Genomic DNA, 24619 nt, shown 5'->3' on the forward strand with positions numbered 1-24619 from the left:
TAAATCTTGTCGTTTTTGTCATCGTTTACAAAATCAGGTAATAAGTGCCTGGACACAGGAGGGATTTAAGGGCAAAAACCAAAGGATTTGATAGTTTTAAATAATTAAAATATTAATAATAATATTATTACACGGCCACCCGTGTTTTTGTCTGATTATAATCATGATCAAAAATGTAATCATACAATGATCTAGAAAATGTTAGTAACAGTATAAGGACTTTTAACATTTTAAACCATTTCTAAACAGCTTTTATATTTTGTTTTGGTTCCATTATATACCACATAATAAATTGTAATATCAATTATTATCGTAGGAGGCTGCCATATACAGTACAGGCCGAAAGTTTGGACACACCTCCTCATTCAATGCGTTTTCTTTATTTTCATGACTATTTAAATTGTAGATTGTCACCGAAGGTATCAAAACTATGACACCTCTGAAGTGAAAACCATTTCATCGAGAGAATGCCAAGAATGTGCAAAGCAGTAATCAAGAGCAAAAAAGTGGCTATTTTGAAGAAACTACAATATAAAACATGTTCAGTTATTTCACCTTTTTCTGTTAAGTACATAACTCAACATGTGTTCATTCATAGTTTTGATGTGACAATCTAAGATGTAAATAGTCATGAAAATAACGCATTGAATGAGGAAAAGGTGTGTCAAAACTTTTGGCCTGTACTGTACATCGCATTAAAGATTTAAGGCAATAACCCATCCCCACTAAAGACTACATGAATTAGATGAGAAATACTTACAGCCATGATGGAGTTGAAGAGTAACATGAGGTACTTGATGCAGTTTAGACAGTCGCCCGTCATGGTTGTCCCTCGTGCGGATGCCTCTCCCTGACCCTGTAAAATACACATGCTTTTTAATGAATCAAACCAAGTGCCATATGCTAGGTTACAAGACACCATTCAAATGAGAATACCAATAAAATATTTCAAAGCCAGTTAGCTGGTTGTGTTGGTCCAGCAGAGGAGAAATACCTCATTTATGCATGTCTTTTCTGAGCACTTACATTCAGGTTCGGACAACAGACTCCAATGAGAAGTTGCTGACATCACCACAGTGACATTTGAAGTCATATTACATGCTTCCCAGTCATGAGGACAGATGGTAGCTCTTGGTCCAAGTGAACAAAAGGGATATCTCGGGACAGTTTGAAGATATGAGTTGCCCCAATGCCCATTATGAGAACATGTATAGGCTTTACTATGGAGCTTCTTAATGTAATGAGCAGCTGGGGCCCTGTGTGCCCATCAGCCAACTATCTGACACAAGCACACTTTCCCTAATGAGAGCCTGTCTAGATAATAATAAAAAAAAACTTTAGCCTTAGTAGACAACGAGTATCAACAGTATCAATTAACCTGTGGATCCTCCGTCGGACTTACCACTAAGCCTTCAGAGAAGCATTTGTTTAACCTACATGCTGTAGATGACTCATTTTCCCAGGGAAGTGGAATGATCTGAAGATATGTTTTGAAACAAGCAGTAGTGCAGTTTAAATTCTAGTCTCAGTGGAATATCTTATAATAAATCTTATATATTTGTACCATTTATAACCCCATTATTTACTTCTTACTTTTTAAATTGCTGCTGGAATTTTAATTTTCCTAAGGGAACTCTCCTGAAGGAATCAATAAAGTACTATCTATCAAGCTATATTTTGGGGGGCAAAATTATTCGTAAAATAGGATGGCGGTAAGCTAGAGCCTATCCCATTTGACCGGGTGAGAGGCGGGGTACATCTTGCTTGTATCTGGAACTTGACTTACAAGTGCCCCAATTTAGGAGTGTTTTGAGATGCGAGTTGTTTCTGGCCTAATTGGTATGCTTTAATATTTAAACAAAAATTTGAGTTACAAGCCTCCCCACTGCTTTTAGCAGTGATAATGCCCAAAACATCCGCTCTTACACCCTAGTTAAAAATCAACATAACTTTTTCCCAGCTGTTGGCCCCATTTTTATGACATGATGGGGTCCCTGGGACCCAATTTTGAAAATTCCTAGCGCCAACGCTGAAGGCGTATTGGTGCGTGCAAGACACGGCTGTGGCCTGCGGGCCGGTTGTAATACTAATCACATATCATCCCGGGGGCCATAGATAATTCATTTGCGGGCCAGGGCCTTGACTTTGATACATAGGGGCATTGATGTGCCCTAAAGCTGACCATCTAAGTGTCAGTCTTTGCCCTGAGATATCCAGTAATTGCATATTTACATCAGCAGCCTCTCTTGTTTCTGACATTCACATGCCAACTAGTGCAAAGACTCTTGTTTACTTTTGCTGGGGATTGATGCTGTTTTAGTTATTTACTAAAGTGGAAATTTCCGAAAAAACAGTTGTACCGCTCCTCAAACAGAGCAACACTCCACACTTAACCTCCAAGGCGCCCAATCAACAGTCAACCAAAGCAAAAATATTAATTAACCCAGTACCTCAGGGATCAATACTTGGACCAAAATTGTTCAATCTCTATATAAACAACATTGGTAAAGTTACAAAGGACTTAAAAGTTAGTATTATTTTCAGATGATACAAGTGTTTTGTTCAGGAGAGAACACACAGAAGCTAATACAAATAATAACAGAATAAATGAACAAATTAAAAAGATGGTTTGACAAAAACAGACCATCCATAAACCACAGTAAAAATAAAATAATGCTATTTGGTAACAGTAGAAGAGAAAGTGAAACACAAATTCAAATACAGTAGATATTGAAAGGGTAAAAGAAAACACATTTTTGAGTGTATAATAGATGATACAATGAACTGGAAACCTCATGTAAAAATATACAACATAAAAGTAGCAAGAAACACGTCAATAATGAATAAAACAAAATATGTTCCAGACCAAAAATCACTTCATATTCTCTACTGCTCGCTAGTGTTACATATCTGAGTTATTGTGTAGAAATATGGGGAAACAACTACAAATGTGCGCTTCATTCACTAACTGTGTTACAAAATAGATAAATTAGAATACATAATGTTGGATATAGAGAACATACAAACCTTTTATTTATTAAATCACAATTATTGAAATTCAACGAATTGGTGCATTTGCAAAGATCTAAAATGCTGTACAAAGCAAACTATAACCTGCTACCCAAGAATGTACAACAATTTTTCTCAACAAAAGGAGACATATAACCTTAGAGGAAAATCTAATTTAAAACATGTATTGCTCGTACAACACTTAAAACCTTTAGCATATCAGTATGTGTAATTAAAAAATTATGGAACGCATTAAGCAAATAAATCACACAAAGCACCAATATGTTTAAGAGACTGTTCAAACTACAAGTCCTCACAAAGTACACAGAACAGTAATTATGATGAACATCTTGAACCCTTTTTTTTCCCAGATAAAGATTTATTAATTTAATATTTGTTTACTTACTATGGTATAGTATTTAGTATTTATTTATTCACTGTTCTGTTACAGAGAACAACAAAATAGGATAAATTGCTATGGTATGAAAAGGGCTATAAGATTAAATAAGCTCTACTTCTTACTACTCCTTTTCGGACGTGCTGTAATGAAACAACTGGAAATATTTGATGAATTGCATCGTAGCCGAACCTGTGGGTGCTTCGAGGCCCAGGCACCCATGGACAATGCAGAGACCCCATGTGGGATTGAAGGAAAATTTCAATCTTTCAAATAATTTTTGAAATATCAATGCTGTTATTAATTTTGTAGCAAGTGTGGTCCGTTTTACATGATAAAAGAGTAACACATTATATAGTCTATAATTAACAAAGCCTAACCAAGATTTCATTATGCCCGATAATAATTAGTTTATTAACTTTGAACACACTGCACACGAGCGAATGAAGGGCATACTTACTCAACAGCCATGCATGTCACAGTAAGGGTGGCAGTATGAACAATGCCAACACTTGTCATAAACATGTGCCCAATAGTGAAACCACACTAAACAACAACGACAAACACATTTTGGAAGAATATATGCAACACAACATAACACTACAGAACACATTCACAGCCAATGCAGCAACAACTCTTCCAGGACGCTACAATATAAACAAACGCCATGGGTGGACCTACACCTAACATCCACTGTAATTATACCACGTACAATAGCGTATCTAGTTGATACCACTATGATTACATCGATATTTTTTAATATCACAAAACTAAATTGGCCCTTGTGTGTGAATGTGAGTGTGAATGTTGCTAACATCCACTGTAATGATACCACGTACAATAGCCTATCTAGTCGATACTACTATGATTACATCGATATTTTTTAACATCACGAAACTAAATTGGTCCTCGTGTGTGAATGTGAGTGTGAATGTTGTCTATCTGTGTTGGCCCTGTGATGAGGTGGCGACTTGTCCAGGGTGAACCCCGCCTTCCGCCCGAATGCAGCTGAGATAGGCTCCAGCACCCCCGCGACCCCGAACGGGACAAGCGGTAGAAAATGGATGGATGGATAAAATACTTTTTTCTTTTTTTTTAAATGTATGTTTATAAACTCAGGAAATACTGTATGTCCCTGGACACATGAGGACTTAGAATATGACATCCGGTAACTACTTGGTATCGGATCCATCCATCAATCTATCCATTTTCTACCACTTGTCCCTTTCGGGGTCGCTGGAGCCTATCTCAGCTGCATTCCGGCGGAAAGCGGGGTACAGCCTGGACAAGTCGCCACCTCATCACAGGGCCAACACAGATAGACAGACAACATTCACACACTAGGGCCAATTTAGTGTTGCCAATCAACCTATCCCCAGGTGCATGTCTTTGGAGGTGGGAGGAAGCCGGAGTACCCGGAGGGAACCCACGCAGTCACGGGGAGAACATGCAAACTCCGCACATAAATTTAATTTAGGACCTTCGTATAGTAAGGCAGATGCACTAACCCCTGTTCCACCGTATCAATACCCAAATTTGTGGTATCATCCAAAACTATTGTAAAGTATCCAAACAACAGAAGAATACCGTAAGTGATTATTACATTTTAACAGAAGTGTAGATAGAACATTTTGAAACAGAAAATAAGCAGATATTACCAGTAAATGAACAAGTAGATTAATAATTAATTTTCTACCACTTGTCCTTAATAATGATACAAAATAATAGGTAGATAAATGACACAATATGTTACTGCATACGTCAGCAGACTAATTAGGAGCCTTTGTTTGTCTACTTACTACTAAAGGACAAGTTGTCTTGTATGTTGACTATTTTATTTAAGGACAAACATGCAATAAGAAACTACTTCCATAACGTAAATGACCGCCACAAACCACGTTAAACCCAGATTCTGATCCAACAAAGGTCTTAACTCATTCTCCTTCTATGCCACATCAATATGGCAAAAGTGCATCTCTACCCTCCTTCAAAACCACACCAAAAGAACACCTCCAGGCAACTACAACCCTCGACTAACACCCTCCCCCCACCACATCCCACCTCCCCGGATTGTAAATAATCATATGTAAATAATCAAATGTATATACTTGTTCTTATGCTTTCTGAGCTCACTATGTTCACTGCTTGCTGTACATATCCTACCAAGTCAGACCTACACTGTTACAATGTCCATTTCTCAATTGATATAATTGTTGACTGAAGTGCTGATATCAACCAAACCTAACCCCACCGCATCCCACCCCCCGGAATGTAAATAATGTAAATAATTCAATGTATATACTCTGATGAGTAACTTGTGTGATGACTATTATGCTGATAGTATATATTTGTACCACAAATTAATTAACATGGACCCCGACTTAAAACAAGTTGAAAAACTAATTCAGGTGTTACCATTTAGTGGTCAATTGTACGGAATATGTACTGTACAATCTATGAATAAAAGTTTCAATCAATCAATCAATCCAAACAACAGAATAATAAGTGATTATTAAATTTTAACAGAAGTGTAGATAGAACATGTTGAAACAGAAAATAAGCAGATATTAACAGTAAATAAACAAGTAAGATTAATAATTAATTTTCTACCCTTAATAATGTTGACAAAATAATAGAATGATAAATGACACAATATGTTACTGCATATGCAGAGGTGGGTAGTAACGCGCTACATTTACTCCGTTACATCTACTGGAGTAACTTTTGGTATAAATTGTACTTCTAAGAGTAGTTTTAATGCAACATACTTTTTCTTGAGTATATTTACAGAGAAGAAACGCTACTTTTACTCAGCTCCATTTATCTACATTCAGCTCGCTACTGATTTTTAATCGATCTGTTAATGCACGCTTTGTTTGTTTTGGTTTGTCAGACAGACCTTCAAAGTAGGATCTACCGCATGCCTGCGTTTCACCAATCGTATAGTCACTGGTGACGTTTGACTCCGTTTCACCAATCAAATGCAGTCAGTCACTGGTGACGTTTGACTCCGTTTCACCAATCAAATACAGTCACTGGTGACGTTTGACTCCGTTTCACCAATCAAACAGAGCAAGGCGGTCGCATGATTAACAAGCTTAAGCTTACATGAACTCAACGTCAAATTTGAGGAAGCACATCGCGGTAAGTAACTTTAGTAGATATTTTGGCTGTCACCGTAGGCTGATTGTTAGCTTCCCTGCTATGAATCACTGTCAAATGTACATCGTCTGGGGACATTTATTAACGCACTGCAGCCTCATAGACAGACAGACAGACACATACACACACACACATGCATAGAAACACCAGTGTGTTCCCAGGTGCAGCCCACACCTATCAGTTTATGGTTTGTGTAAAGGCTAGCTTGTTATTTTCCTTTGTAATCTCTGCATTCTGAGCCTATGGTGCTGTTAAGTTATTGCGGCTCAATTTGCCTTATTTTTTTTATGTTAATGTATTATTATTTAATATATATATTATTGTTTTAGTTTCTTAAGAGATATTCCTAGCTCTGATTTTGCTCATTGCTATTTTTATGTTTTTGTGCATTATTTGTTGCCGTCATCATGAAACAAACAGATTACTCATCAGTTACTCAGTACTTGAGTAGTTTTTTCACAACATACTTTTTACTTTTACTCAAGTAAATATTTGGGTGACTACTCCTTACTTTTAATTCTTTAAATCTCTAAAGTAACAGTACTCTTACTTGAGTACAATTTCTGGCTACTCTACCCACCTCTGTGCATAGTCAGCAGACTAATTAGGAGCCTTTGTTTTTTAATTACTACTAAAAGACAAGTTGTCTAGTATGTTCACTATTTTATTTAAGGACAAACTTGCAATAAGAAACACAAGTTTAATGTACCCTAAGATATTTTTTGTTCAAATAAAGCCAATAATGACATTTTTTGTGGTCCCCTTTATTGAGAAAAGTACCAAAATATTGTTATCGGGACAACACAAATACACGACCACCCACTGGCAGAAATGTCTATGTATGCATGTTCCACATCAACTGAAACCGACCACGGTATTTTGAATAATTGTTGAATTCACGGGTGTCTGACATACTTACAAACTTGCTGAGCACAACCTTAGTAGTTGTTATGTGTTCGTTGTTCGGTAATTTTGACCAACTATCAACTAGTAAAAGTGTTTTTAGGCAAAAGTTAGCCGGCCGGAGTCCACATAGTACGAGCTGGCTGCTCGATAAAGGCCGGAGGACTTGTGCGACGTGCGGCGTGACGTCCGCTTCTGTGCTCACCTTTGTCGGCTTCGGGCCACGCAGACACGTTCCATGTGTGTGGAAACATGGCACTCTCATCCGTTTGACGTGGGCGGCACGCCTGCTTTTTCGTTGGTCGAGTGTGGACGACACGACACGGCCGCGTGGGCTCGCTTAAAACGCCAACGTGCGGCGCGCTGCTGACGTCATCAGCACGCCTGCTTTGTTTGTTTTGGATTAGAGCGTGACGTAGAAGGTTGGACCCGGAAGACAATTTTTATGTTTTATTTTTACTTTTTTATTTAATTTGATTGAACAACAAACATACATTTATAATTCACTCAACAGTCATGACGCTTTCAACAACAAGGAAAGAAAACAAAAGCAAACACATATAGAGTATTAAATATTAATAAATAATAAAAATATATATAAATTAAAAAAGTTAAATTTAAAGTACCAATGACTGTCACACACACACTAGGTGTGATGAAATGTGTCCTCTGCATTTGACCCATCCCCTTGATCACCCCCTGGGAGGTGAGGGGAGCAGTGAGCAGCAGCGGTGGCCGCGCCCGGGAATCATTTTTGGTGATTTAACACCCAATTCGAACCCTTGATGCTGAGTGCCGAGCAGGGAGGTAATGTCTCCCATTTTTTATAGTTTGAAGTTTGAAGTTTCAAGTTTATTCACAATACCATATAACAAATACAATAGTAGTGAAATATCATCATTTAAAGATGTTGGTACGTGAAAGGATCCCCCAAATAAGCTAGAAGAAGCTTTTGACAGGGGGTCCAGAGGATAGTATATACATGAAATGATGGAACATGGTAGCAAGTACAACAACAAAAAACAAAACAAAAAACAACGCTATAACAAAACAAAAAACAACGCTAACAAAACAAAAAACAACGCTATAGTCCACGTTAATAATGTTAAGGAACTATTTTTAGTGGCGCATTGATCAAGAGAGGTAACAAACTACCTTATGCTGCTGTATTGACATCCTCTGCTGGTAAGCGTCATTCTCGCCTATGAGTTTGCAAAAGTTAAAGCGGAACTGCACTTCTTTTGTAATTTTACCTATCGTTCACAATCATTATGAGAGACAAGAACACACATGTCTTTTTTAAATGATTTTAAAGATGATAAACCAAAGTTTTTTTTTCTACCGATCCCAGGGCGGACACTCTTTAACAACTAGGCCACTGAGTGAAGGGCTACCTAAATAACTTTAGATGTTTTTAACAGAGATATCAATTTAAGGGCTTTTGTACTCTTAATCATTCTCCAAGATTTGATTGATAATTGTGAACCAATTAAGCCAATTAGAAAATGTAAGCCTTACTTTCATAAATCGACATTTAAGTCGACATTTTTTTGTGCCTGGAGCACCCGGAAGACAAAATAATTGATCCATAAGAAGTAACTCTTTTTACAACTTTGCATTTGAACAATTATTAACTTGATATTCAAGCTTGTGTGCCAATAATTAAAGGTGTACCAATTAATTAAGAAGCAAGGAGAGGGGGTCCTAGAGCAACGGTGTCCAAACTTTTTCCCACTGAGGGCCGCACACTGAAAAATTATAGCAAGTGGGAGCCATTTTTCATTATCAAAAACAATACAATATATATATTTATTATTCATTTGGGGAACTGGAGCGGTCTCAGTTTATAAATGTTGAAAATAGGTCATATTAATATATTAATATTGTTTTTATTCAATGCTTAAATCTCTAGATCACTGGTGCCAAACTCAAGGCCCGGGGGCCAGGGCCCGCCACATCATTTTATGTGGCCCACGAAAGCCTGGAAAAAATGGGTTTCAATAAAATTATTATTTTTTTTCTTTTTTTTTTCCCTACTAAATGCATTCGTTCTTTCAATTTTGACAGAAAAAAATGCATATTTTAAACTTTAATATTATCTGATCATGCCAATTATATTATTATATACTGTATTGCAAAACTATTTTTGAGAGGTAAAAAAAATAAATAGTTAAATATCTGCTTGTCATCTTTATTTAGGATTTTAAAGCAAGTTATACATGAAAACAAATCTAATAATCAAAAGCAAGTGGGAGCCATTTTTCATTATCAAAAGCAATACAATTTATATATTATTTTTTTTACCTTGGGGCTCCATCAAATATGTTCCCAGGGACCTGGAATGGTCTCAGTCTATAAATGTTGAAGATAGGTCATACTAGTATTTTTTTTATTTAATGCTTAAATGTCTAGATCACAGGTGTCAAACTCAAGGCCCGGGGACCAGATCTGGCCCGCCACATCATTTTATGTGGCCCGCGAAAGCCTGGAAAAAATGGGTTTCAATTAGATACTTTTTTAAATCTATTTTTTTACTAAATGCATTCGTTCTTTCAATTTTGACAGAAACAAAAATGCCTATTTCAAACTATGCCAATTATATTATATACTGTATATGTAACTATTTTTGTGAGATTAAAAACAAATAGTTAAATATCTGCACGTCACCTGTATTTATTTAAAGCAAGTTATACATTAAAAAAATGTAATAATCAAATGCATATGCATTTTGATTAATTATGATTAATTACAGGTTATTACCTGCATGCATAATGTAAATACATTTTAAAAAAGCGGCCCTCTGAAAGCAGCAATAACTGCGATATGGCCCTCGGTGAAAATGTGTTTGACACCCCTACTCTAGATGCTTCCATCTGTTGAAAAGCTCTATGGAGATGATGATTTCATTTTCCAACATGATCTGGCACCTGCCCCCAGTGCCAAAACCACCATTAACTGGTGTACTGACCATGGCATTACTGTCCTCGATTGGCCTGCCAACTTCCCTGACCTGAAACCCATAGAGAATTTGTGGGGTATTGTGAAGAAGAAGCTGAAAGACACCAGACCCAATAATGCAAATGAGCTAAAGGCCACTGTTGAAGCATCCTGGGCATCCGTAACACCTCAGCAGTGCCACAGGCTGATTGCCTCCATGCCACGCCGCATTGATGCAGTAATCCGTGCAAAAGGATTCCCAACCGAGTACTGAGTGCATTAATTGACATTTTCAAATGTTTGATTTTGTTTTGCTGTCAAAAATCTTTTTTTTTTTTTTACTTGGTCTGAGGAAGTATTCTAATTCTTTGAGATGGGATTTTTGAGTTTTCTTAAGCTGTATGCCATAATCAGCAATATTAAAATAATAAAAGGCTTGCAATATTTTAGTTGATGTGTAATGAATCCAGAATGTATGACATTTTCAAGTTTTTTTAATTGCATTACAGAAAATAAAGAACTTTATCACAATATTCTAATTTTCTGAAACAGTCCTGTATATGTGTGTGTGTGTGTGTGTGTGTGTGTGTGTGTGTGTGTGTGTGTGTGTGTGTGTGTGTGTGTGTGTGTGTGTGTGTGTATACATATACATATTACGGCTGTGAATGTATAGGCACCGCACAATTCGATTCTTGGAGGTAACGATTCCATTCAGAATCTATTCTCGATTCAAAATCCATACTTTTATCTTCATACATATACATACACATATATACATATGTATAATGTATATATATATATATATATATATATATATATATATATATATATATATATATATATATGTGTGTACATATATGTGTGTGTGTGTATACATATACATATTACGGCTGTGAATGTATAGGCACCGCACAATTCGATTCTTGGGGGTAACGATTCCATTCAGAATCTATTCTCGATTCAAAATCCATACTTTTATCTTCATACATATACATACACATATATACATATGTATAATGTATATATATATACTGTATATATATATATGTGTACATATATACACATATCTTTATACAATTATATAATGTATATATGAAAACACTTTCTCGTTAGATTTCACATGGTTTGCTCTTTTATTCCACTTTTTATACATATTTTTCAAATAAAAATCTGATCCACAGTGCCAACAGAATCCAGACGTGAATAATGAGACCAAACTCGTGACCAACATTCTTTCCTGTAAAAGACATTTATAAGTGTTGCTACGAGCATTCCATTTATGTTCATCTGGGGAAACCATATGTCTGCCATCTTCTCAATTGGCCTTGATGGCATTCCCGAGTCACTGCGACGACAAGATTGAAAAAAATTAACTCTAACCCTACTGTGGGTACTGGTGGTTCTCCTTGAAGCTGACACTTAGCATGATTAATGAAGTTAGTCCATCTTCCTTTGCTCCATTCTCCAATGGATGAACACAACAAGGACACATTGCAGTTCCCCCATCTCCCTCTAAAAACTGGGGCAAGTCCTCTTGAGCATGACGCTGCATAACAAATACTCATGAATACTGACACCGGCCCTCTTTGATCGTCTCTAATTTAACCCTTGGGACAGGTCAAAATGCCTCAATGTGTCTTTTTACATCTCCAGCCTGCAAACAACCATGTGACAATGGCTGGAAGGGAGTCTACGCAAGCCACATAACCCTTTATCTCAATTAAAACCCCATAATTCCTACTTCTCCGTGACTTTAGGCCCAGCAAGTGAACACCCCGCATCAGAATACAGACAGGCCCCTATGGCAGTGAGCAAGGCTCCCCGGAGGCGTAACATGTAGCTTAATGAACATCCAATTAGGAGAGAATGAGCCCTGGGCTGTGCTGTCACACTGAGGAGCGTTTGAAGTGTACTGAATGCTAAGCAGCAACAGCACTATTTGCTCCTTTGGAGGGCAGACAACAGACAACAAGTACAAAAGAATCTCAAAGGCAACCCGGCACATTGTGCACGTATGTGGGAGTAGCTCAGTTAGTTTCCATGCACTAATTTACTTTGATTTCTGGAAAAAAAAAATGGTTTCTTCTATTTTCACACCAACCTGTGAAGTCCCAGTTTCCATGCTCTATCTCTGATGCCATGTAGGCCACTCGCTGCGTGCCTTTCGTACACATTGGAGTTATTCTTTAGCTATGTGGTAATGTTTCGAAAAGAAGAGAATGCTGCATTCTGGTAAACTAGCGCGAGTAGCTTTCGAGCTCCGGATCTAACCGATAACCAGAGGTGAGGAGATTTGCCTCAAATTTGTACTCAAGTAAAAGTACCGGCACTTTAGAGCAGGGGTGTCCAAACTTTTTGACAAAAGGGTCACACTGGGCTAAAAAAAATTGTCCAGGGGCGAAAAGCAGACTGCCTGTATAGTAAAAATACATAGACACACACACACATATATATATATATATATATATATATATATATATATATATATATATATATATATATATATATATATATATATATATATATATATATATATATATATATATATATGAGTCATACCAAAGACTATAAAAATGGGACCCATTACCTCCCTGCTTGGCACTCAGCATCAGGGGTTGGAATTGGGGGTTAAATCACCAAAAATTATTCCCGGGCGTGGCCACCGCTGCTGCCCACTGCTCCCCTCACCTCCCAGGGGGTGATCAAGGGTGATGGGTCGAATGCAGAGAATAATTTCACCACGCCTAGTGTGTGTGCGTGACAATCATTGGTACTTTAACTTTTAACTTTAATATGTATGTATGTTTCTATATACAGTGGGGCAAAAAAGTATTTAGTCAGCCACCAATTGTGCAAGTTCTCCCACTTAAAATGATGACAGAGGTCTGTAATTTTCATCATAGGTACACTTCAACTGTGAGAGACAGAATGTGAAAAAAAAATATCCAGGAATTCACATTGTAGGATTTTTAAAGAAGTTATTTGTAAATTATGGTGGAAAATAAGTATTTGGTCAATAACAAAAATTCAACTCAATACTTTGTAATATAACCTTTGTTGGCAATAACAGAGGTCAAACGATTACTATAGGTCTTTACCAGGTTTGCACACTCAGTAGCTGGTATTTTGGCCCATTCCTCCATGCAGATCTTCTCGAGAGCAGTGATGTTTTGGGGCTGTCGCCGAGCAACACGGACTTTCAACTCCCTCCACAGATTTTCTTTGGGGTTGAGGTCTGGAGACTGTCTAGGCCACTCCAGGACTTTCAAATGCTTCTTACGGAGTCACTCCTTCGTTGCCCGGGCGGTGTGTTTGGGATCATTGTCATGCTGGAAGCTTTCATCTTCAAAGCTCTCACTGATGGAAGTAGGTTTTGGCTGAAAATCTCACGATACATGGCCCCATTCATTCTTTCCTTAACACGGATCAGTCGGCCTGTCCCCTTAGCAGAAAAACAGCCCCAAAGCATGATGTTTCCACCCCCATGCTTCACAGTAGGTATGGTGTTCTTGGGATGCAACTCAGTATTCTTCTTCCTCCAAACACGACGAGTTGAGTTTATACCAAAAAGTTCTATTTTGGTTTCATCTGACCACATGACATTCTCCCAATCCTCTGCTGTATCATCCATGTGCTCTCTGGCAAACTTCAGAGGGGCCTGGACATGCACTGGCTTAAGCAGGGGGACACGTCTGGCACTGCAGGATTTGATTCCCTGTCGGCGTAGTGTGTTACTGATGGTAACCTTTGTTACTTTGGTCCCAGCTCTCTGCTGGTCATTCACCAGGTCCCCCCGTGTGGTTCTGGGATTTTTGCTCACCGTTCTCATGATCATTTTGACCCCACGGGATGAGATCTTGCGTGGAGCCCCAGATCGAGGGAGATTATCAGTGGTCTTGTATGTCTTCCATTTTCTGATAATTGCTCCCACAGTTGATTTTTTCACACCAAGCTGCTTGCCTATTGTAGATTCACTCTTCACAGTCTGGTGCAGGTCTACAATTCTTCTCCTGGTGTCCTTCAACAGCTCTTTGGTCTTGGCCATAGTGGAGTTTGGAGTCTGACTGTTTGAGGCTGTGGACAGGTGTCTTTTATACAGATAACCAGTTCAAACAGGTGCCATTAATACAGGTAACGAGTGGAGGACAGAAGAGCTTCTTAAAGAAGAAGTTACAGGTCTGTGAGAGCCAGAGATCTTCCTTGTTTGAAGTGACCAAATACTTATTTTCCACCATAATTTACAAATAAATTCTTTAAAATTCCTAGAATGTGAATTCCTGGATTTTTTTTCACATTCTGTCTCTCACAGTTGAAGTGTACCTATGATGAAAATTACAGACCTCTGTCATCATTTTAAGTGGGAGAACTTGCACAATTGGTGGCTGACTAAATACTTTTTTGCCCCACTGTATATACATATATATATATATATATATATATATATATATATATATATATATATATATATATATATATATATATATATATATATATATATATATATACACATACATATATATATATACACATATACATATATACATATATATATATATACATACATATATATATACACACACATATACATATATACATATATATATATACATACATATATATATACACATATACATATATACATATATATATATATATATATATATATAACCATATATATATACATATATGTATGTATATATAACCATATATATATATATATATATGTATATATATATATATATATATATAACCATATATATTTATACATATAAAAATATATATACATATAACATACATACATACATATATATATATATATACATATATATATATATATATATATATATATATATATATATATATATATATATATATATATATATATATATATATATACACACACATACAGGGTGAGAAGCTCTGCCATCCGGGAGGAACTCAAAGTAAAGCCGCTGCTCCTCCACATGGAGAGGAGCCAGATGAGGTGGTTCGGGCATCTGGTCAGGATGCCACCAGAACGCCTCCCTAGGGAAGTGTTTGGGGCACGTCCGACCGGCAGGAGGCCAAGGGGAAGACCCAGGACACGTTGGGAAGACTGACTCCCGGCTGGCCTGGGAACGCCTCGGGATCCCCCGGGAGGAGCTGGACGAAGTGGCTGGGGAGAGGGAAGTCTGGGTTTCTCTCCTTAAGCTGCTGCCCCCGCGACCCAACCTTGGATAAGCGGAAGAAAATGGATGGATAGATGGATATATACACATCCGTTTTTGAGGTACCGCATTTTTCAGACTATAAGGCACACTTAAAGTTCTTTCATGTTCTCAAAAATCGACAGTGCGCTTTATGTAGGGATTATTTCAGGTTGTGCTTACCAACCTCGAAACAGTTTTATTTGGTACATGGTGTAATGATAAGTTTGACCAGTAAATGGCAGTCACACATAAGAGATCCGTGTAGACTGCAATATGATGGCAGTAAACAACACCAAAACTTTAAATGTTCCACTGAGAATATAGAACATTACACACGGCACTCAAAAATCTATCAAAATGTTAAATTACGACTGGTAAGCTCTGAAGCCGCACACCGTGATGGATTTTCGGTGCATTGCGGCTACCATAGTCAGAGATACAAGTATTATTATACAAGTATTATTATGGTGTGTGCATAAGGACCACAAATAGCACCCATTAGTAGACATATTATCTGCAGTTTTGTCTTGCAATATTATGCATATACAATTTTTCTTACTTTCTGGTACCTGCTGATCTGTATTTGCGATCTGCATAAACCTGAAAATGTGCGCGCGTCTACCTTTGTAGTCCAACACCGTAGTCGATAAGCTTCTTCTTTCTTTCTATCTTCTTGTTATGGAACATTCATCCTCTGTTGCCATTTCTAATATAAAGTAGTGTAAAGTTCTAACTTTTATCTGTCCGTAAACTCGCTATGGAAGCGCTAAAAACTACAGATGAAGTGAGTTTACATTATTCACCCAAGGAACTTTAGTTATTAGAGAGTTCCGGTCTGACGGTTTTTCACGGGACACATTTCCGGAGGAGATGCTGCTCCGTTATTGATTGAAGTAAAGTCTGAATGTCATTAAAACAGTTAACTCCATCTTTTGAAACTTCTTCCACTCCCGTCCTTGCACGCTACACCGCTACAACAAAGATGACGGGGAGAAGACGCTGTTGAAGGTGAGTCACGTAAATAAGACCCGCCCACAAAACGGCACGTCCTGAAGCGACTGTCAGAAAGCGACTTGAAGATGATCTGTAAAACATCATCTATGCAACATTTTGACCAAAGAACCACCATTACATGTTATGTAGACCACAAGGAAGTCTTTTACATTTAGGAAAAAAATCATAATAATATGACTCCTTTAATGCGCCTTATAATAACAAAAGGTGTGCCTTTTGTTTGAAAACTGACTTGAATAGACACGCTCATCGGCACTGCGCCTTATAATCCGGTGCACCCTATACAAAAAATAAGAATTAAAAGTTTATACCATTTTAAATGGTTACTTGTGTTATCATTACATAATACACACTATATATTTTCTATTGGTTATTTCTTCAGTTTAAGAGCATGATATAGACCAGGGGTAGGGAACCTATGGCTCTAGAGCCAGATGTGGCTGCATCTGGCTCTCAGATCAATCTTAGCTGACACTGCTTAACACAATAAGTAATGAATAATTCCGCGGGTAATCACAGTCTTAAAAATAACCACGTATCAACCAGACTACAAAGCCATCAGCAAAACCATGCAGCACCAGAAGTCGCATTAATGGTAAGATAAGAGACTTAATATACTCTAAAAATGTTGGTCTTACTTAAAAATGCACGCATTTAGTTGTATTCATTGCTAAAAAATATTATACGGCTCTCACGGAAATACTTTTTAAAATATTTGGCTTTCATGGCTCTCTCAGCCTGATGTAGACAAATGCTCCGAGTCCGTCTGCAGAAAGCCAAATGTTTTTTTTAAAGTAAATTATTGTATATTGTTCGGCGCATCCTGAAGCGACTGTCAGAAAGCGACTTGAAGATGATGTGTAAAACATCATCTATGCAACATTTTGACCAAATAACCACCATTACATGTTATGTAGACCACAAGGAAGTCTTTTAGATTTAGAAAAAAAATCATAATATGACCCCTTTAAAGGGGAACATTATCACCAGACCTATGTAAGCGTCAATATATACCTTGATGTTGCAGAAAAAAAACATATATTTTTTTTAACCGATTTCCGAACTCTAAATGGGTGAATTTTGGCGAATTAAACGCCTTTCTATTATTCGCTCTCGGAGCGATGACGTCACAACGTCAATTTGCCATTTTCTCAAACACATTACAAACACCGAGTCAAATCAGCTCTGTTATTTTCCGTTTTTTCGACTGTTTTCCGTACCTTGGAGACATCATGCCTCGTCGGTGTGTTGTCGGAGGGTGTAACAACACGAACAGGGACGGATTCAAGTTGCACCAGTGGCCCAAAGATGCAAAAGTGGCAAGAAATTGGACGTTTGTTCCGCACACTTTACCGACGAAAGCTACGCTACGACAGAGATGGCAAGAATGTGTGGATATCCTGCGACACTCAAAGCAGATGCATTTCCAACGATAAAGTCAAAGAAATCTGCCGCCAGACCCCCGGGAAAAGAGAGCGCGGATGAGGGTATGTCTACAGAATATATTAATTGATGAAAACTGGGCTGTCTGCACTCTCAAAGTGCATGTTGTTGCCAAATGTATTTCATATGCTGTAAACCTAGTTCATAGTTGTTAGTTTCCTTTAATGCCAAACAAACACATACCAATCGTTGGTTAGAAGGCGATCGCCGAATTCGTCCTCGCTTTCTCCCGTGTCGCTGGCTGTCGTGTCGTTTTCGTCGTTTTCGCTTGCATACGGTTCAAACCGATATGGCTCAATAGCTTCAGTTTCTTCTTCAATTTCGTTTTCGCTACCTGCCTCCACACTACAACCATCCATTTCAATACATGCGTAATCTGTTGAATCGCTTAAGCTGCTGAAATCCGAGTCTGAATCCGAGCTAATGTCGCTATACCTTGCTGTTCTTTCCGCCATGTTTGTTTGTATTGGCATCACTGTGTGACGTCACAGGAAAATGGACGGGTGTATATAACGATGGTTAAAATCAGGCACTTTGAAGCTTTTTTTAGGGATATTGCGTGATGGGTAAAATTTTGAAAAAAACTTCGAAAAATAAAATAAGCCACTGTAAACATTTTTAATGGTTTTAACCCTTCTGAAATTGTGATAATGTTCCCCTTTAATGCACTTTTTGCATGAAAATAAACATGAATAGACCCGCTCATCGGCAGTGCGCCTTATAATCCGGTGCGCCCTATGGTCCAGGAAATACGGTATCTACATGATTAAAAGTTATATTGTTAGTTAACTTTTCTGAGAAACATGCCCAACTGGGGGGAAAAAAACAGCTGTAAGTTCATTCCTAACATAAGCGCGTACTCCCACGGCAAAATCAATTCTGCAGCTCCGAAGATGAAGCAATTGGAAGGTGGAGGAGCATTGGTAGCTTTCTGCCGCAAGTGTGCGGAGGACATGTGATTAAGATGGATAGATCTCTGCTTCAATATTTGGTGTGTTTGTTGGCTACACTCGCAAAGTCCATTTATTCATGTCGGCACTTTGATTGGGGTGATACGGGATACAAACTACGTGTGGAACTGGATCAATAACCAAGTTCAGGGACATGCTCAATGATACATTGACTTCCTGGAGCTCCTGCTCTGCTGCTTGTCCATCAGTGAATCACACAATGAACACTTCAATACCGAGACCATGTCGCCTGCTAGGAGTCAGCTCTGACTCTTGCCACCGATTCATTGCTGCCGGGAGTTTCCAAATGAACTTGATAATTAAACAATTTGAAATAAATGCTCAAGGATGTGATGAATTGTCACGACAACTGGATGTAGAGGTTTTTTTTTTTTCAGGACTTTTATTTCTTAGTTTCTGCAAAGACGCCTACAACCCTCGTACCAAGTTATTGTTATAGAGTGTATGCTCAACTTCCCAACACTTTAAAGGCCATATAATGAAGACATAAACAGCTACATTGTGTAGAGTATCTCAACGTTTTAGAGTACACCCCTTATATTCCAGTAGCCATTTTATTACAAAACCCAAAACCAGTGAAGTTGGCACATTGTTTAATTTGTAAATAAAAACAGAATACAATGATTTGCAAATCCTTTTCAACTTATATTCAATTGAATAGACTGCAAAGACAAGATATTCAATGTTCAAACTGAGAAACATTATTTTTTTAGCAAATAATCATTAACTTAGAATTTAATGGCAGCAACACATTGCAAAAAAGTTGGCACAGGGGCATTTTTACCACTGTGTTACATGGCCTTTCCTTTTAACAACACTCAGTAAACGTTTGGGAACTGAGGAGACACATTTTTTAAGCTTATCAGGTGGAATTCTTTCCCATTCTTGCTTGATGTACAGCTTAAGGTCCGGGGTCTCCGTTGTGGTATTTACACTACATGCGCCACACATTTTCATTAGGAGACAGGTCTGGACTACAGGCAGGCCAGTCTAGTACCCGCACTCTTTTACTATGAAGCCACTCTGTTGCAACACGTGCAGAATGTGGCCTGGCATTGTCTTCCATGAAAAAGACGTTGCTTGGATGGCAACGTATGTTGCTCCAAAACCTGTATGTACCTTTCAGCATTACTGGTGTCTTCACAGATGTGTAAGTTACCCATGCCTTGGGCACTAATACACCCCCATACCATCACAGATGCTGGCTTTTGAACTTTGCGCCTATTACAGACACAACGTCAACAGTTTCCAAAAACAACTTAAAATGTGGACTCGTCAGGCCACAGAACACTTTTACACTTTGCATCAATCCATCTTAGATGAGCTCGGGCCCAGCGAAGCTGTCGGCGTTTCTGGGTGTTGTTGATAAATGGCTTTCGCCTTGCAAAGTAGAGTTTTAACTTGCACTTACAGATGTAGCGACGAACTGTAGTTACTGACAGTGGTTTTCTGAAGTGTTCCTGAGCCCACGTGGCGATATCCTTTACACACTGATGTCGTTTTTTTATGCAGTACCGCCTCAGGGATCGAAGGTCACGTGCAGTGATTTCTCCAGATTCTCTGAAACTTTTAACGATATTACAGACCGTAGATGGCGAAATCCCTAAATTCCTTGCAGTTGCTGGTTGAGAAATGTTGCTCTTAAACTGTTGGACAATTTGCTCAGGCATTTGTTGACAAAGTGGTGACCCTCGCCCCAACCTTGTTTGTGAATGACTGAGCATTTCATGGAAGCTGCTTTTATACCCAATCATGGCACCCACCTGTTCCCAATTAGCCTGTTCACCTGTGGGATGTTCCAAATAAGTGTTTGATGAGCATTCCTCAACTTTCTCAGACTTTTTTTTACCACTTGTACCAGCTTTTTTGAAACATGTTGCAGGCATCAAATTCCAAATGAGCTAATATTTGCAAAAAATTACAAGAGTTTACCCGTTCGAACGTTAAGTATCTTGTCTTTGCAGTCTATTCAATTGAATATAAGTTGAAAAGGATTTGCAAATCATTGTATTCTGTTTTTATTTACACAACGTGCCAACTTCACTAGTTTTCGGTTTTGTATTTTCTCAAGGGAGAAACTACAATGTTAAGTGTACCGCGTAAAAAAGACAGCAGTACCGATTTTCTGTCTATTTTTTTATTGAATTAAATTTATATAGCGCTTTTCTCTAGTGACTCAAAGCGCTTTACATAGTGAAACCCAATATCTAAGTTACATTTAAACCAGTGTGGGTGGCACTGGGAGCAGTTGGGTAAAGTGTCTTGCCCAAGGACACAACGGCAGTGACTAGGATGGCGGAAGCGGGAATCGAACCTGAAACCGTCAAGTTGCTGGCACGGCCACTCTACCAACCGAGCTATGCTATAAAACAAGTCAACAAACCATTATTGTGAAAGGTAAAGAAGACAAAAATGTTACTTTTTTGTTTTGTTTTGGGTGTTTTTTTATCGAATGTTATGGAAAAACTGTTATCAAATTAAAATAAATGTTAAGTCAATGACTATGTCGTACTTTTTGATAAAACAAGGCTATTTGAACCGTTCTGTGACCAGTGTTTGACCCTGACGCGATGACACAATAAAGATGTGTGCATCAGATGAGCTGAAGATGTCTTGTATAGCGCAGATGGCGGACAGAAGTAAACAATAGGGGATTTAAAGAAAGAAAACCTCCGAGCCTTGGAGGTAGTAAACACAAAAGGGCAATTAGAAGCCTTGACATGCTTAGGAGCACAAACCACACACCAGCTCAAAACACAAGCGTCCTTATGTCACTCACCTCTAAAAGACGCAAATTGGGTAAAAAAACGAGGTGATCATCTTGGGAACTAACACTTTTTTTTACATTCCGTCGGGGTTATTTTTAGGGCATGTGAGAAACTATCCAGCACTCTGTTAAAGTAGCTAGTTTCCACAGCAACCCGGATACGGTGTGAGAGTGGCCTTTGTCTGCAGAGCAGTGTTTAGCATCCCCACTTACCACTCGTTCCTGTTGGAAAACAAAGGGGAACCAAGCTGAGCACTTTACTAGATTGGTCAGCCATTTGTACAACTTTTTGCGAGGTCATATATTCTCTTAAGCACATTCCCAAGTGGAGAACAAGTTACTCCCTGCAACATTGAAAGTTCCATATCTTCAGTTCAATGAAAGAAATTTTAATCTGTCAAAAAAACAAAAAAACAACCAGCGACTAATTTGTGTTCCAAGATCAAAACAGAGCCTTAAGGAGATAAGATGTGAATGTCCCCCAGATGAAAGAAAATATGTATTACATGGATTAACAAACCCAAAAGAGAATTCATTACTTTAATGACAAAAAGCAGTATTCATGATGCTGTTTGCTCCATCAAAAAAATGCATCTGAATGTGATCCTACTGCCTAATATGTAGGTCAATGATTCCCAAACTGTCAGAGACGTGTATAGACTGAGTTTAGCCAACCTGGTTTCAGGTGATCTCCTGAATGATTGATTGGTCAAAAGGCACACGCGTGACTTGAGGGCGCCATGATACACACATATACATACACATGTGTACTTACATACATACATATGCACATATATACATACATACATACATACATACATATTATATGCATACTAGAGATGCGCGGATAGGCAATTTATCTCATCCACAACCGCGTCAGAAAGTCGTCAACCATCCGCCATCCACCCGATGTAACGTTTGATCAGAACTGCATCCGCCCGCCATCCGCCCGTTGTTATATATCTAATATTAATAAAAAAAAAAAAAAAGGGTGAAAACTACGCGAATTGCACCTTGTGCAGACAAGATTTTTCGATCAGACACGGAGGAATTAGCGATGTAAAAGACCACGTTGGGACAAAAAAACACAAGTCTAATGCCGTTGCTAGCGATACAAGTGGAAAACTTTCAACGTTTTTCGTCGCCCAAACAGATTCTTTGGATGTGATGAATGCCGAAGTTTTATTTACGGAGGCAATAATTGAGCATGGACTTCCAATCGCACTGGCTGATCACATGGGACAGTTAATAATGTAATGCAACCTTTAAAAATCATTACGCGGTGATCGCGATCCCAAAAATAAACTTTTCTTGCATGATAATGTCCAGAAAAATTCGCTTTATATTACTATAGAGTCCTTTTAACGAATGAGTTTGATGGTTTATCACAAACCTTAAATGAAATTCCATGGCCACCGTCCTGCTCTCTATATCAACCAGGGTGAGCCCCACCCCTTTCGTGAGCGCACTGAGCGCGGAGTGACCCCTGTTACGCGCCCCCGGCAACAGGGGTGGCAAGCAGGTAAGCTGCGCGGGCGGAGCGCGCGGAGTGACCCATGTTACGAGCCCCCGGCCACGGGGGTGGCGGGCAGGTAAGCTGCTTACCTGCTGCGCGTGACGCCGGCCGCGGCGAAAGCGGACGAGGCGGGGTGTCGGTGCGGTGGGCGCGGTAGTGACCCTGGACGTGCGTCGGGCCCTTCTCGCGGATCGCCTCAGCTACGGCTCCCGGTGGGGCCCTCTCGGGGGAAGGGGCCTCGGTCCCGGACCCCGGCGAGGCGTCCCTTTTTTTTTTTTTTTTGCGGGTGGCAGTTAAACCAATTCGGAAATATATATACATAGTTAAATGTTGTTACCCACATACGAAAAACGAGCAGGCACCTGCTGCATATGCCACAACAGAAGAAAAAAAAAGAAAAGAGATGGACACTTTTACGGAGCGGAGAAGGGACGCCTCGCCGGGGTCCGGGACCGAGGCCCCTTCCCCCGAGAGGGCCCCACCGGGAGCCGTAGCTGAGGCGATCCGCGAGAAGGGCCCGACGCACGTCCAGGGTCACCACCGCGCCCACCGCACCGACACCCCGCCTCGTCCGCCTTCGCCGCGGCCGGCGTCACGCGCAGCAGGTAAGCAGCTTACCTGCCCGCCACCCCCGTGGCCGGGGGCTCGTAACAGGGGTCACTCCGCGCGCTCCGCCCGCGCAACTTACCTGCCCGCCACCCCTGTTGCCGGGGGCGCGTATCAGGGGTCACTCCGCGCGCAGTGCGCTCACGAAAGGGGTGGGGCTCACCCTGGTTGATATAGAGAGCAGGACGGTGGCCATGGAAGTCGGAACCCGCTAAGGAGTGTGTAACAACCCACCTGCCGAATCAACTAGCCCTGAAAATGGATGGCGCTGGAGCGTCGGGCCCATACCCGGCCGTCGCCGGCAGCGAGACGCGCTTGGAGGTGCGCTCAGCGCGGCTCCCATATGATTGCGCACTGGTGTGCGTCTGGGTCATGACAGCGTGGCACGCGAAAGTCTGTGCTGCATTGGATCAGTCTCCTTTCTTTAACAGGCAAAAGCTTTATAACCTCACCATACCTGCCAACTTTTGAAATCAGAAAAACCTAGTAGCCAGGGTCCAAGGGCCGCAGGCCCCGGTAGGTCCAGGACAAAGTCCTGGTGGAGGGTTCAGGGCTTCGCCCCCCGACGCAAAATGATTATTAGCATTCAGACAGGTTAAAATGTTGCTAAAACCATCACTTTTCTATCAGTCACAGTGACTTTTCAAAACAAAAATATTACAGCAAAAATCATATGGGTTGATTGACATGTTTATTCTGTAAGCT

At 39.4% G+C, this 24619-nt stretch overlaps 1 protein-coding gene across 3 annotated transcripts in view; it reads right to left on the bottom strand.

The window, feature by feature from the left end:
- Positions 1–24619, bottom strand: part of LOC133612674 (tetraspanin-18B-like) — a 132528-nt gene that overhangs the window by 26803 nt on the left and 81106 nt on the right. Inside the window, exons 1-2 of one of the 3 annotated variants that reach the window (XM_061970302.1) lie at positions 7677–7843; positions 761–856 (exon numbers count right to left, since the gene is read on the bottom strand). In XM_061970302.1, coding sequence (XP_061826286.1) covers positions 761–856; positions 7677–7736 — 156 coding nt within the window. In that variant the 5' untranslated portion in view covers positions 7737–7843. Of the gene's footprint in view, positions 1–760; positions 857–7487; positions 7629–7676; positions 7844–24619 lie in introns of those variants that run through there. The other 2 variants (XM_061970304.2, XM_061970303.2) reach the window with 2 other exon arrangements.

The sequence above is a fragment of the Nerophis lumbriciformis genome, linkage group LG10, assembly GCF_033978685.3.
Source record: "Nerophis lumbriciformis linkage group LG10, RoL_Nlum_v2.1, whole genome shotgun sequence".
Taxonomy (NCBI): Eukaryota; Metazoa; Chordata; class Actinopteri; order Syngnathiformes; family Syngnathidae; genus Nerophis; species Nerophis lumbriciformis.